Source organism: Lepidothrix coronata, unplaced genomic scaffold (genome assembly GCF_001604755.1).
Source record: "Lepidothrix coronata isolate B3197 unplaced genomic scaffold, Lepidothrix_coronata-1.0 Scaffold169, whole genome shotgun sequence".
NCBI lineage: Eukaryota > Metazoa > Chordata > Aves > Passeriformes > Pipridae > Lepidothrix > Lepidothrix coronata.
The window spans coordinates 1,850,937-1,866,902 of NW_016690349.1; the positions used below are offsets into that span (position 1 = coordinate 1,850,937).

The 15,966-nt window shown below is 41.5% G+C and overlaps 1 protein-coding gene across 6 annotated transcripts; it reads left to right on the forward strand.

Moving 5' to 3' along the window:
* On the forward strand, positions 1–6,752 carry LOC108504613 (alpha-1-antitrypsin-like). 6 transcript variants are annotated; one of them, XM_017829824.1, is made up of 7 exons: positions 393–480; positions 1,072–1,143; positions 1,891–1,940; positions 2,796–3,443; positions 4,064–4,334; positions 4,893–5,040; positions 6,420–6,752. In XM_017829824.1, exons 4-7 carry the CDS (start codon positions 2,813–2,815, stop codon positions 6,627–6,629), a joined length of 1,260 nt encoding a protein of 419 aa, XP_017685313.1. In that variant the 5' UTR covers positions 393–480; positions 1,072–1,143; positions 1,891–1,940; positions 2,796–2,812; the 3' UTR covers positions 6,630–6,752. The 6 variants fall into 6 exon arrangements, with proteins under 6 accessions (XP_017685316.1, XP_017685313.1, XP_017685311.1 ...); XM_017829822.1 differs by lacking the exon at positions 1,891–1,940 and having other exon boundaries at positions 394–480; XM_017829825.1 differs by lacking the exon at positions 1,072–1,143 and having other exon boundaries at positions 406–480.
* Positions 6,753–15,966: the final 9,214 nt, after the last annotated feature.

The following is a 15,966-nucleotide window of genomic DNA, read 5'->3' on the forward strand; positions in this document are numbered from 1 at the left end:
AGTGTTCTGACTATCTGACAGCTGTTGACCGAGGGACCGGCTCCCCACTGACAGCCTCTCAGAGACGGGCCCGGATGGTGCTAGCCACTGTGCCGGGTGGCAAAAACCACGATACTCACACTCTGAGCATCCGATGATGAAAAGCCTTTATTCAAACAGACAGAGGATTTTTAAGGCTTCTGGGGGAAGGCTCAGGAAGTGGGATGTGATTGGGTAAAGGTTCAGGGGAAGGAGGGGGCTTAGGTACTCAGCTAGCCAATGGGAGAAACGGGAGGCTCAAAACCCAATAGAAACCCAGGGATTTGGGAGAGACGGGTGAGACCACCAATGGGATTAGGACAGAGGCGGGGCTGGCTCAGTGGGCAGGACAACATGGCGCTGTCCAGGGAAGCCGCGTGGGTGCTGGGGCGGGGGGGGGCGGGAATAACAAAACTTAAAGTGAAACCATACAATAACAACCACAAGTCCTAAGCTTAAACTGTAAGTGTCTCTAATTTGTCTAATTCCGGAGGGTTGCTGTCGTGGTGATCCTGTTCCCAAAGGTTCTTTCCACATTTCGTAGTTAGGGTTTTCTCCCACAACTATCCTTTTTCTAATAAGTTAATGAGTCCATCAAATAATACCAGTTAGGGTATACCTACAGTGTGCACTACAGAGCAGGATGGAGATACTGAGCTGTTCCTGAACAAACTTGCTGCTGCCTTGGGTACTCAGTTAGATGGCATTGTTTCATCAGGATGTCCTGTGCAGAGAGTTCAGTTACTAAGTGCAGGCACACTGTCCATTACTTTGACCCTTTCTTAGCTTTCCAGTTCTTTTCATGTTCTGTTCTCTAAAACTCAGTTACCATGGTTATGCCAGACCACCTTGCAAAGCTCTTTTGCCAACAGTTCTGTTCAAGCCCAAGAGTAGCAAAGTCCATGGTCTTTCTCTCCCTTTAGAGCCCTGGGCGCTGGCATCATTCTGCCTGTGTGACAAAGGACTTACAGTAATTGATATTCAGAAAAAAAATAGCTTACTCAACCTTTACTTTGCAAATAAATCTTATTTACCCTGTTTAATATTTACCAGTGGACATTAACTTAATATTAGAAGGCAAATCAAGAATAGGAAAGAAGCACTGTGAAAGGTCGGTCCAGCACGGTAAGTACCATATTGTACTTTCTTAGAAGTCTTTTAATTTATGTTGTGTGTGATCCCTGCTATTTAATGCACAGTATTTAATTCTGAAATTAATTTATTTTGTACAGTAATTGGAAATTATTTTAGGGTCTGAAAGCATGTTCAGGATGTTTGAAGCAGGATTCATTCAGTGATCTATCTCATAGCTATAGTGACAGGATGATTGGGACATGAAGCCCAAAATGAATACTCAACAGTCAATACCAAGATGCCTAATGAGTAAATTTAGTTGTAATCTCAATGTCCTGACTATTCTAGGCTGATGCAGGAATAAAGATAGTTGCATTATTTCTCTCCAGTGTGCTTAAAGACCAGATGACTTGCAGTTAAGAGGCCAGAAATATAAATCAAATCTCTCTCAAAAGCAGATTGGGGGAATTATGAAAAGAATGCTTACCAGACCAAAATGAATTACCAGTATTTAGAATGCTTTTTTTCCCAAGTCAATGTTCTTATCCAGAATTTTACACATGCTGAGCACAACTCCCATACTCAGCCCTTCCATAGCTTGTATCTCCAGTGTTTCATGATGGGCAGCCAGAAAAGGGGGAACCTGGAATTAACAACTCCCCATGAAAAGTTTGATGCAAGACCTAAACCTGGCATTAGACACACAGCCTGAGGCAGATTTGGGGGCAGAATCCCATGCTCCAGGACGAGTATATAGCTGCTATGAACAATATTCAGACCATATCGATTTTCCTGCAGGCCACTGCCCACTTCATGGATTTGAGTTTCTGTCATTCGAGATAATTTAGGTGAGGAACTCTATGGAGAACATTATTCTCCAGTATATTTCATGGTTCTTTCCCTGAAAAGGGCAGAAGAGAGACTGTAGGGTTGTGTAGAATTTGCTTAAGTCAGTTAAAGGAAGAGAAAATGTCATCAAATTACACATATACAATAAGGCATTTTCCACTGTAGCTTTTCCTAAGCTCTTGAGTCTCGGGCTTCACAGCCGTATGGATAGTTTATGTGCAACAGAGAGAACCAATAAACTTTCTCAGTTTGTCCTCAATTTGCTGAAACATTGAAGGTAATATCTTGAAATAATAATATAGGTCTTGAGTCAGAGCTGCTATGAAAGAGACAGAAAGACATGAAGAGTTTATGGGATGAGCATTGAGGTGGATTTTATTCACAGCTATAACTGACTGTATCTCTGCAGTTTTTGAAAACTGTCGTAACAAGACCATGGGTAGTAGAGAAACATATCAGCAAAAGTTGGTCCCTCTGCCAAAGTGCTTACCACATACATGGGTGCCCACAGATGAACTCAGTCATGCACCCCAAGGCACTTAGGGAGTGCACTGAGGCCTTGCTGGTCAGAGGCAAGAACTACTTCACACATAATACCTCACAAAAGCCTACACAACACTGATTCTTTCCTGGCAATGCCGCATTACTATCATTCTTCCTTTGCTCATTGGTCACAAACTAAGAGAAATTACTAGACATAGACCATCCAGGACGCCAAGTAGAAGAGTATTTCTAAATAGAAAAGTAATTTTAACAACTGGCATCTGAAACTCAGTATCTAGAACACAAAAACATTTTATGTAGGAAAGAAAAAATTCTCTAGATCTAACAGTTTCTCTGTTCTTTCTTAACAGAACTCTTCAGAAGGACAATGAAGTCTGCATTGTATTTGTGTTTGTTACTTCTTGGACTTCAAGTCCAGGGTCAGCAGCAGGAACAACAAATACCCCATTCCCCAGAAGACCATTCCCAGGCTGAAGATGAAAACCTCCCTCATGTCAAGATAGCCCCCAGCAACGCTGACTTTGCATTTAGGTTTTACAAGCAGGTCAGAGAGGAGGCAGGCAACAAGAACATTTTCTTCTCTCCTTTGAGCATCTCCACTGCCTTTGCAATGCTGTCCCTGGGGGCCAGATCAAACACACTCAGAGAGCTGCACAAAGGCCTTTTCTTCAACGAGACAGAGATGGAGAAGCAGAAGATACATGAAGGATTTCAGTGTGTCCTCCAGCTGCTGAGTGACCCTCATCGAGAAGTCCAGTTGAACATGGGCAATGCCCTGTTCATAAATGATCGACTGAAACTTCTTAAAAAATTTTTGGATGATGTCATACATTTTTATTATTCTGAAGCTATTTCTAGTAACTTTCAAAATCCTCCAGAGGCTATAAAGGAAATCAATGAGTACGTGGAAAGAAAAACACATGGCAAAATTGTTGATTTAGTTGAGAGTCTTGATCCGGACACCATGATGGTTCTTGTTAACTACATTTTCTTTAAAGGTGAGTGACAAACACGAGTAGCAGTTATACATATAAGCTCTGGAAGTTCTAAGAAAAGTAATTTTTTTCAGATTGTGAACCTATCCTATCATTTAATTTAAAACACATCTTTCTATTTTTAAATTATATAGCTAAACATTTGAAAGCCAGGTATGATAAATCATTTTCTATATGAGGGAAAAAAAAGAAAAAATAAAAGAACTGATTAATATTATATCAATTTTAAGCCAGGTTCAGAGCTGAAAATATTCAGAAAGTATGAGCTTGGGAACTTATGATCATGTGTTGAAGACCACAGGTTTCTGTGCCTTTCAACTGGCTGTGCAAAACATGGTCAAACATGGATGACACTTGCATGGTTGGAGTCCATGAAAAATTTACCATTGCTTTAACAGGCAGAGGCTCATCTCTTTTCTATGGCAACCCTCAACCTATATTTTCTTGTGTGATCTTTATTAAAACCATTGAAAGGAGGTAAAGTTTCTTTCCAAAGCATCCTTAAACTGAGATAGGCTTGTTGCTGCCTCTACTGTTCAATTACAACATTTTAAGCATCAACTAATGCTACATGCCTTTATTAGTCTCTTTTTTGAATTCTGTACTCATTCTTTTGTCAAAAGGTTCCTGGGAAAAACCTTTCAACAATTTGAACACGAGAGATGATGACTTCTTCTTGGATGCCACGAATTCCGTTAAAGTCAAAATGATGCATCAAAACAAAGCCTTTAATATTCACAGGGATGAAAATTTGTCTTGCTGGGTAGTAGAAATCCCCTACACAGGAAATGTTACTTCATTGTTTGTTCTGCCTGATGAAGGGAAAATGAAACAGGTGGAAGATGCTCTGCTGAAAGAAACAGTGTCCAACTGGATGGAATCACTTAAAATAAGGTAATATTTTAATTGTGGCTTTGCTTAAATATTGAACAGGCCAAAACTACTCATCTGGGAAAGGTAAAGCTTAGGATGTCACAATGAATTGCTAAGCACAGCTTTGAGGAACAAGCATTGCTTAGTTTCTTTAACTCAGACAAGGAATCATGTGATTTCATAACTAAAGGCAACCGTCTCCTCAGCCCCCTTAGTCACAGCAGTGAGTGTGCTACCAGTTGTGAGGATCCTGCACATGGGTACATTGCCCTCAGGAACTTGCCTTCAGTAGGAAGAATCTAGTTCAAAAGAAAATACAATTTATTTTTCTCCAGTCTGGATGATAGTTTCCAGCCAGTCGCTTTCCTAGACTATCACTCTGTCCCTGCACCACTGATCAGGCTGTGGTTGGTGGTATAGGTACCTCAGTTTCTGCTTCTCTAACATGGGATTTATCTCTGTCTGAGGAAGCCAAACCTTAGCTCCACAGGTATTTGGGATGGGTGTATACCTGCCATAGCTATTGCATCAAGGAATCTTGCAGTAACAAACTCACATTTTTCATTTATTTTTGAAAAGAGAAATCTACCTGGTCCTTCCAAAATTCTCTATCTCTGCCTCCTATGATGTTAAGAGCTTGTTTGAGAAAATGGGTGTGACAGAGGTGTTCAGTAACCAGGCTGATCTCTCCGGAGTGGCAGAAGAAACCCTTCTAAAGGTTTCCAAAGTAAGTATGCAAAGAGAGATGGTATTACGTATATAGCTTTTGTTATCTCAGCACTTCAGAATTTATATGGACAACAGACTTGTGGCACCGGGATAGCCCCATTTCACAAACAAGAAACGAATATACAGATAAACAAAATTATTTCTCCAGTGTCCTATGGGATATATGCTTTGTGTCCTGAGGGAAGTGATCCTTCCCTTCTATTCTGCACTTGTGAAACTACCTCTGGAGTACTAAACATCCAGTTTGGGGCTCCCCAACACAAGGGACATGTGGACACATGGGAGCAGAGTGAGTCCATTGGAGGGTGAATAGGATGGCTATGTGGCTGGAGCACTGGATATATGAGGAGAGGCTGGGAGACCTAGAGTTGTTCAGTCAGAAGAAGGGATGGTGAAGGGGGAGTTCTTAGCACTGGCTACAGATGCCTATTAGGAGGATGCAGAGAAGGATACAATCTTGCAGATGCACAGTGATATGACAAGGGGCAACACACACAAGATAGAAAATAGGACATTCTGATCAGATATGTAAAAAAATTCACCATGAGGGTGATCAAAAACTAGTATGGGTTACTTAGAGAGTCTATGAAATTTCCATCTTTGGAAATATTCAAACCCTGACTGGATTAGACCCCGTGTAACCTTATCTAGTGTGAGAGGTGTGGCATTGGTTACATTTGATGGCCTCTACAGGTCCTTCCATTATATATTGTTTAATGACTTGGTAATTCCTCATAATGTATAATGTCTTATAACATATGGACATCTACATTATGGATACAGGACAGGTAAATAGAGGAAGGGTAGCAGGGACTCATGAGAGGAAATTTTAGATGTGCTATGGACAATGAAGGAAGAAAGCAGAGGGCTAACCAAAGACAATGAAATAAGATCATGTAAATTCCTAAATATGAATTTGCTATACTTCCCATAGAAAGCCCTGTAAAGTCTTATCTGTGGGCTATGTTACAGAAAGAAAAACTATAAAGCTTGTCACTATTGTGCCTTTGCAGAAAGAATTTTTTTTGCATACACAGAAATTGATGCAAAATGAAAACTTACTTCTATGTTCAATACTAAGGACAAAATCTTACTCTGAGAAACAACAGAACAGTAAATGTCCTCCATGTTGCTCAGTCTTTGCTAGCAGCCAAGTTTGACTCCAACAGAGTGTTGAAGAGAATTCTTCCTAAACTCAGAGCAGACTTTGCTTGTCTTGGAAGGGCTGGACGTTAGTATTTTTTTCACACAAGTTCTACATTTATTTCTGTGATTTCTTTTAAAGATTACCTTCTCACAGTGTTAAGGCAAGCAATTTTTTCCCCAGCTGGTTCCCTCTCTTCTCTACATGCATTATAATCTTTGCTTTCCTTCCAGGCAATTCACAGGGCCGTGGTCGATGTTAGAGAGAATGGCACAGAGGCTTCTGCAGCGACCATGCTAGAAATAACACTGTTGTCTCTACGGTTTCCTCTTCCGCTTCACATCGCCTTCAACAGGCCCTTCCTAATGATGATTATTGACAAAACCACCCACAGCATGCTCTTCCTGGGGAAAATTGTGAACCCAACTGCTAGGGAAGACTAGGCCAGAGCACTTGTACTCACAAGTGCAGAGAAGAAAGCTTGTGTGCATCCCAGGAATTTCTTTGTAAGATGGGACTAGAATTGATCTGATCCTGAATTAATAAATAAATAAATATTATGTCAAGTTTTTCTTTACTTAGAAACAGAGAGTTGAGTACAAACATGAGTAGGCCATGTTTACAAAATGACTCAGGCCAAAGAGGCAGCCGTGGGATCTTCAACAGACATTTTCCATGCACTTATCACTGCTGTCAGGGTTTTTTGTATGCAAATACAGCTTCTTATTGCTGGCTGAGAAACTCCCAATGCTTCCCATTCCCCGTCCTCAGCTCACAAACCCCAAATCTATCCCTCTCAGCTGAAAAACCATCTTTTCCTTCCTTTTCATTCCACTGTGAATCCCAGCAGAAGTCTCCTTCACCTTCCAGGTCTCAATGGCTAAGAAGGGAAACAGAGACATAGACCTATTAAACTTTTCCTCTCCTAGATGATGGATGCTCCTTGGTAAAGAATAAATCTCTTTCTTCCAGCTTGGCAACTGCCCCCTACCAGCTCCAACCCTCGCTCCGTTCCACATTCCTCAATAGTTGCTCCAGAATAAGGGGCCAAACTTTTCTGGCAGGGCAAGAATTTAGCTTTTGTGTCTATGAAAGTTGAATATAATTATTCAAATTATCATCCTTAATAGTCTTGTGCGTGCAGAGTGAAGCATGGGATCCCTAGGAGAACAGGATTTGGCAAAACCCAAACAGAGGGTTTTGTTTGGGGGTCATGTCTCCATTGTCCACCTGCCAGCTGATCCTGTTCACCTCCACTCGCTTCAGCAAGTCCAGGTTGATCAGTGCTTCCAAGAGGTTTCTTGCCATTAAGCTGATGTTGAGGGTACAGAAAGGTGACTTGGACACCTTCCTGAGTGCTGAGTAGGCAAAAGCCAGTGTTACCAGCAGCACCATGTGATGGAGAGCTGTGTTGCAGTATCAAATTTAATTAATTAATTAATTGTCAATTAAAAATAGAGTAGGATAGTAATAAACAAAGATATGATTAAAAACACCTTCCCCCCAACCTGCTTCCTTCTTCCCAGGCTCAATTTCACTCCTAGCTCTTTTACTTCCTCTGAATGGCACAGGAAAGGGGGCATGAGGGTATGGGAATTGCAGTCAGTTTACAAAGCTTCGTGTCTGCTGATCATTCCTCCTCCCAGACTTCCCCTGCTCCAGCATGATGTCCCTTCCATATGCGACAGTCCACGAGTGCCTCCAGCATGGGTCTTTCCTACAGGATACAATCACGAGCAGACTGGTCCAGCATGGACTCATCTCCATGGGGCTGCAGTTCCTGCCAGGACCTCTCTCCGGAGCTGGCTCTCCTTCTCTGGAAGCTGCAGCTTCCTTCTAGAATCCATCCACTTGCTCTCGTGTGGGGACCTCCAGGGCAGCAAGCAGTGTGGGTTTCTGCTCCACCACAGTCCTCCATGGGCTGCAGGGGGACATCCTGTCTCACCAGGGTCTTCTCCAGGGGCTGCAGGGGAATCTGTGCTCCAGCGCCTGGAGCACCTCCTTTGCTTCCTTCTGCATTGACCTGACTGTCTGTGGGGCTGCTTCTCTCACTTGTTTTTTTGAGTTCTCCCTCTCAGAGCTGCCGCACAATGTTTTTTCCCCTTTTCTCAAATATGCTTCCCAGAGGTGCCACCATCTTGGCTAAGGGTCTCAGGTGTATTCTGTGGTGGGTCTGTTAGGGCCATCTAGAACTGGCCCTTTCCAGCATGGGAAAGCCCTGACTTCTTCTCACAGAAGCCACCCTGCAGCCCCCTCTGGCAGCACCTCTGCACAGACACCGGGTACGCAGAAACCCAATCCTCATATGAGGTTCACTATGGATAATGCGATTTAATGGATAGGTAGAACACTTTGATGGTGCTAATGAACTGCCAGGAGCTCTGGTTAGGCTCCCTTCACAGCATCCTCTCAGCATCAAGAGCTGGAGGGCACTCCTCAAACACAGCCTGAGCTGAGCGCCTCTCCCTCCCCTCCCCCGACCCCACCTCTGAGGTTTCCAGCCTCAGCTCTGCTCTCCTCCCTAGGAAAAGCTGGAATCAAACAATCCCCTGAGCAGGCCTGGGACTCCCTGACACTGCTGGAGGGCTGTGGCTTCTGCATAGACTGGGTCAGAGCTGCTAAATCCTTTTCCCATTGTGGCTGGGTTTGGGAGAGCCCTGACAGGTCATACAGCTGAGAGAAAACCATAGTGTGTGTATTTGCAGTGAAAGATAATAGAGCCTTTCATGTGAGCAAGCACAGACCTTTTCCCAGTCCTACGGGCAGAAAAAACCCAACCTCTAGCCAACCTATTCACACAGACCCAAAGACTTGCTTAATGAAAAATATTTTCTCTATAATCAACCACTTTAAAGTTTGAAGACAGAAACCCAGCAATGCTCCATGGAAAATCTGAGTCACGTATACCTGTCTAGCTCATTTTGTCTCTCAGGAAAATAAAATCAATTGTTTCAACACTGCTTGAAGGGGCAAACGTCTGCTGTTGGAACCAAGCCAAGGATTTCAGCGTTGCACAGCACGTTGTAGCACAAGCTACAAGTCTTTTCATCCACAGCTACTAATACAGCTTGCCCAGTCACTGCTCCCCTGCTTTGGGAGTGGTGAGGTTTAGGGGAGCAGTTAACTGTGTGCTACTTGGGACATGTTAGAGGGAAGGCAAGAATAAGAGTAAATAGGAAACTGTTCATATTGCCTCATTGCTTACCCCCTGCTCTGCCCAATTCTGGAAAATGAAACCCAGGAACAACTCCAGTTTTACTGTTTAGTAAAAAGTATCTGAAATAGAAACCTTTGTAAAAATTCTTAATTATCTCTTTATCAGAACTGTGAGATTTTCTTATGGAAAATAGTACAAGTTTGCTCAGTGCCTAAAAGCAGTTCTTTGAGGGTAGAAAAATTATTTCGGCTGAGAAGATGGGTCCCAGCTATGCTTTTGTAACTTCCCTGCAACTGCAAATAAGAACAACCACTCAAAAAAAAAGTTTTAAAAGGCAGACCAGTGATTTCTCAAATAAGCAGTTTAATTCAAAGACTTTATTGGAGATTTATATGGGTTTTGGAAAGGAGTTTAAAGAGTTGGAAGAGAACAGGACTGTTGAGCTGATTTGCTCAGTAATTTTAGCTCCATGATGGAGCTAGGGGGAGTATAGCAAGAACATGATGATTTAACAGAAAAAGTGAAAGGTTTACAGATGTTTGGAAAGTCTGCCATAAAACCAAAGGCAACACAGTGGCCCAGTTGTAGATATCCTGAATCACCTCTGGCTGAAACTGAAATTCTACCAAGCGGAAAACAAATCACCCTGGGCCAAGATAACACCAGCAGACTGCTGAGCCTTCATGTTTTCTGGAGCAACGTGGAAAGAAGAGGGTTGGGAGAGTAAAATCTCTCTGAAGAAGACAAGGAACCTTTGGCCACACTCCAACATCCCGATGCTCCTCACACTTAAGACATACTGACCCAAGGGAAAGAAAACTTGGAGCCAGCACGTAGAGTGGACTGCCCATGTGTTGTGCCCCTGTGTTATCAGGGGATAACTAGCCTTGTCTTGTCCTCCACCAGAATAGCACCTGCAGGTAACTAGCTAAAATCTCAAGGATAGGGATTTTGATCCTTGATGATTTCCTTTGTTAACTGAAACAGTAGCATCTACCCCTACTGTACTGGAATATTGGGCATACAGCATCTGTAAGCACATTGACAATTAAAACTAGACTGCATTAACTTTGCAAGCTTTTGCCTCCATTTTGCATAGATTTTGACAGCCAGGTCTCTCTATGCCTTCGTTAATCATCTGTCTCTGCTACTTTTCATGTCAAGGCCCTAGCTGAGAAGGCATTTCTGAAGTGCTCAGAGGCAGCAATGCTGTTGCTTAAGTCACAGGAAACCTGACCCAGCACTACCTACAGTCAGCCATAAGTGGGGATGGAGATTATCTGAGCAGTGCTTATGTTTTGTATTTCCAAACAGTCTGACTTGACATCCAGCAATTTTATGGTTTTTTAGAAGCAACAGGGAATGTTGTAAACAGCAAGCTGTCATATTTGAAAAGCAACATATTGCACTTGAAAGTTACTGTGAACTCTTTTGATTTATCTGAAATGCACCTATTGAAATAATAACCATAAATAGCCCCAAATCAGAAAGAGTCTGAAAAAACCCACCACGATTTGCCCTTGGCTAACATAAAATCATGTGTTAAAAGTGTTTTACAACAGCTTGTTAGGTTGGAGTCCTTTTCTGTTCTGGGTCTCTCAAGTCCCTCTCTTCTGCAGGGTTGCAGTACTTCCCAGTTTGCTAAGGTATCTCCTTCACAACTGCCTTGCAAGGAAGAAATTGCATCTGGGGATCTCAGGTCCATGTGCATTAAAGGAATTTCATAAGACTGTGGAAAAGACCAGTGCACTTGACTTCCTTGCTTGGAGAACCAGGTACTGCTACCCCACTTGGCATGTGTTATTTCCAGTAACACCTGGAGCTCCTTGGTGGTTGAGAATTCAAGCAAAGAATTTCTCGTGAGCCCTTGGGAGAACTTCTGGCTTAGCCAATAGCTATTATATGCACAGTCAAGTGGATTTTCTTGCCAGCTATATTTCTTTGAAGATGTGCCAGTACAGGCAGTGCTGGGGCAGCTTGTGTCAAAGGGACACATCAGGTTTTTAGTCTTTTAAAACTGTAACTCCTTCTAGCTCTGTTAATGTTTTTCATGAAACTTGTTAGTCCTCATTTGTGAATCTGTGAGCCTTTAGGTAAGTGCATCACATTTACATTAAAATTTTGCATGCCTACGTGCTGCGTGGAAGTCAGTGGGAGCTATAGATATGTATTGATTGTCTGTACTGCAGATACCATTTAAATAATGCACTGAAAAAGGAAATAGAAATCCACAACTTCTCTCTGATATAGGAATACAGCCATTCTTTCCAAATCTCTGCAGGGTCTGTGACATTCAATCACGTACAGTGCATTTACATTGCCCTTTGTTCAACTCTCATTCAAGAACAAAGTGCCCAAAACTGAGCACTATCTGTTCTCTTCTCTGAGAGACAGTCTGCAATGCTGGACATTCACCTTAAGAACTAAACAAATCTATAGCTGTACTTTTGTAAATGTGTTGTGAAAGTTCAGAAAGTAGTCAAGCTGACCCTGATGAAGCAGTTCAGATGGAAGAATCAGGTTCCTCCCCAGAACAGCAGATGGCAGTAGGTCAAGCTTGAGATGCAGATTTCCCAGTGTCGCTGCTACCTCACCTAACAACCCTGCTGAGGCCCACATGTGCCTATGGATGTGAAAGTGAGAAAACAGTATCAGGATTCCTTCTCCTTGACAGAACCAATTTCGAACAATTTAATTTTCCGTCTTGCAAGCTGTTTGGTGTAGAGGATTTTTCGTAATCTGAGAGTGTTGTAAATGGAAACTAAGTTGTGTGAAAGTCCTCTCATAACTTTTAAATTAGTTGGATGATATCGACAATTCCAAACTAAAAAAAAAAGCCAACCAACTATCTTAAATAAAAACTCTGAATGCCTGTCGCTTTTCCATCTACATCCTTATCTCTTGCATTCCCTGTACTATTACAGAAGGAAAGTAAATTAAATATAAGCTAAACATGGGCCAGCTCTCTGACTCAGCCATCGAACCACATGTTGTAAGGGTCGAGGGCAAGAATTCTCAGTTGCACCAAAGAAATAGAGGGTTTATTAATTTCCTTGTATATCCAAAAAAGAGACAGTTTGATCTGGAGCTGATCTGAAACATATGCAAGGGCCTCAGCAAAATGACAGAAACAACTTAGAAAAGCAATTCAGAAAACTAGAATTCCTAAAACTGCAGACTTAAAGAAAATCAGTTTCTATGCGTTTCACCAGAAATACTATTAGCCAGTAAAACTTTCAAAGCACCACTAGTTATGAGTACTACTTGGTGAATCCAGCCATTTGGTTACAGGGTAAATATGCCATTGCAGAAATAAGATTTCTGTGGTCAAAAAAAAGAAAAAAATCAAAACAAACCTAGCTAAACAAGATTCATTGCATATTTCCTAATGATTCCTCTTTTGCTTCTTTTAGCTTCGTTTTCCACTGTTTCTCAAAAGCCTCGTGAACAAAGAATTTCATTATAAAATGACCCAGGATCATGCCAAAATATCAGTTAAAGCCCAAACAAGGACCAAACTGAGTAAATACTATAGTGAGCCTCACAAGCACTGACTGCCTGCCTGCCTGGGTGGTGAAATCCCATAGACATAGTAAATCCCTTTTTGTTTATCTTACAGAAATGAAAATGAAGGAGGAATAGAAGGTCCATTGGAATGACATGCTATAAAAACCCAGAAAAAAAATTCATTGGAGTACAAATTTTTATTGGTTGCTATGTTTACATGCACTTGAGGCCAGGAGAGTACAGAAACAAATGCCTTGACAATACAAGTGTACTCTGGTCTCTTGCTTCTCAGACAATACTACATGGGCAATAAATTTCTCATTCTCCTTGGAAAAACCCCTTTTGCCTCTAAAGGTCTACCGTGAAAGGGGGAAGTGCTCCTTCCCTAGTTTTGCTTGAAGCTGAATGGCATATATGGAATGGAAGCCTTTTCTTCCCAGGATATTTCTGCTTGTGGGCTGTGATATCAAGGTTTACAATTCCCTCAAAGGTGATAACTTCAGCATCTTGCACAACTGGTGGGAAGGAGCAGAGTGAATCATTCTTTTAGCATTTCCCCCAGAGTGGTCATGTGGAATCAGTGATCATTATACCCCATGTCATGGTCATGTGGTCATCATACCCCAAATGAAATAAGACCATTTCCCTCCCTTCCTACTGGAGCAGAGCATGCTAATTGATACTCCAGTATGGAAAACTATAAGTCCCCCTACTTAGCTCCTTCAACACTATAAGGAGTATTTTAATTGTGAAATAGTATTTTTCGGGTGTTTTATGCTCAAGAGAGACTTTAAAGGAGTAATTAGGGAGACTATCTTAAAATAGGTTTGTGAGTCAGTGAATAGGGAGTGAAAAATAAAAAATTTTTCTGGCAGTACAAATGGAAATTAACACAAAAGTTGAATAAAAAATGGGATTTGACTTCTTTATACCAAATAGGAGATGATAGAAAAGGTCAGAGTTTACAAAGAGCTTGGAAACAAAAGAGAAGGAATTACCAGTGCAGTAATAACAAAGAAAAGCCAGCGAAATCTTCAAAGGGTCAAAGTCTTGGGTCTGAGTGAGGAAGCCCAGAGAAAAGAAATATGTGCCCCAACATTCTGTTGATTTATTCATTTACACAACAGCCTGGCTGCTGCTCCAAGTGGTAATGCCAGCTCGGGTTCCAACTGGGTTGACACAGGCACACAAAGGTTATCAAAACAGTTGGTGTATTAACATAGTGGTCAGACTTGGAAACCACAAACCTGTGTGCAGGCAGACACTAACCCAAGCACAATTTAGGTCACATTTTTAAGACAGTTGAATTCTCAATTATTCATTCACATGGACACCCAGTTTCCCAGTCCCATACTGAGGTCACTCTAATTAACCACTCTGTTCTTCTAACTGAGTATCTGGTCTTCCTGAGCTGGGCTTCAAGAGTTTTTATGAAACCTTGCACATAGGTGCACAAGGTTTTTACTAAACCTTGCTCTCTGTGAACTCTGGGCTGTTTCCTTGAACTCTTTATCATGCTGAGCCTTACAAGATATAGGGATCAAAATTCTTAGGGATGTTTTAGAGTGGGCATAGTCAGCCTAAGCATCTCTGGCAATATTCAGGGTACTAAACATCTCATTTACAAATATACCACTTAAAGGCTTCCTATTTAGCCTTAACCAAAGAGCATCTCATCATGACACCACATTGCTAACTTGGGTCTAAAGTTTTAATTAATCTTAGAGCCATAAACTAGGAAAATTTGTTCAACACTCAAATATTAAATAAACTAAAATGGACATGATTTGCTGTTTATGATCAGCATAGTGTCTGTCATTAAGTTTATTCAAAGTACCAGATGAAGTATAGTTGGGTTCAACTTTGTAATTATTATTTTAATTAATCTTAATATTTCTCTAGATTTTGAAATTTAACTGACTGAAATATCATCTCTTTCTAGTAACCAGACATGGGGAAGAGAACAAAAGAGATGCTTAGCTTCAAAGGAGAGGTGGATTTTTCAAGCATGAAATGCAATTTAGAAAAGATGTCTCAAGAAATGTTGCATCTGTCCCATGCAACTAGTACTATAACTTGCTGGGATTTATGAAGAAAACAGCTTTACTTTATATTTCTGAATTTGGAGCCAGGCTGCTGTTGGTTTTCCTCTGAAGACTTTGAGACAGAGAAGCAGGGGTAGGAGAGTATTTACTACATCCTTTTTTGCAAGAAAAGCTGTGTGAAAATCTCCCCACCTTTCATTTCTGACATCAGCCTTAGGAGACAGCAAGAAACAGTGGAGCCATTGGGATCCAGACACACTAAGTTTGTGTTATTTTTACTCTCTTGTGCTGGCATGAATCTGTGCCCAGAAAAGCAATGTTGTCACTGCTTGCTCTACAGCTACCGTATGAACTTTATTTGCTCTGTTTAATGTATAACAGTGTGCTCACTGTGTAAGCCTGTTCAAACAATATAAAAACAGTGCAAAAAGCAGTAAAGGTCAGATGAATGTGGTGCGCTCCTTCTGGAAGTGCAGTGAATACCAGTAAATTTTATTAGCCAGGGACATTAAACTCATGTTAGCTATCTGTGTCATAGATTAATCCATTCAATACTTTAATTAATTCTTGCCCAGTTGATGTAGCTCACTATGGCAATCTATGCCATACAAAGAAGTTCTTCTTTAAGCCAGCTAAGAAGGCAGAGGAGGTTTTCACTACCAGGAAGGTGATTTTTGAGTGAAATTTTTAAAGTAAGAGCAATAGGGCAAACATGAATCACTGAGCAAAAATTATAGAAAGATGAAGGATTTTTGGGAAGGACTAGTTCTCCTTGTTAGCAGATAACTAGGGTATCTATTTCCTTGGTACATAGATGACTGCTCCCACATACTTCAACACATAGAGCCTGTCAGAGCAGAGGCCTTGTAGCGTAGAATAGATACAGGGAGTCTCATAGCAGAAAACCTGCAGAGAGAATCAGGAAACTCAAAAGCAAATCTGCAGCTTTGTATGAATGGACATCCTGTGTCTGGTCATTGGTATGGTCAGTGAACAGGAATCTGAGGGGCATGAAAGGATTGGTGCCAATGTGGATAATGATGGTCAGGGCCCTTTCTATGAAGGCAACTG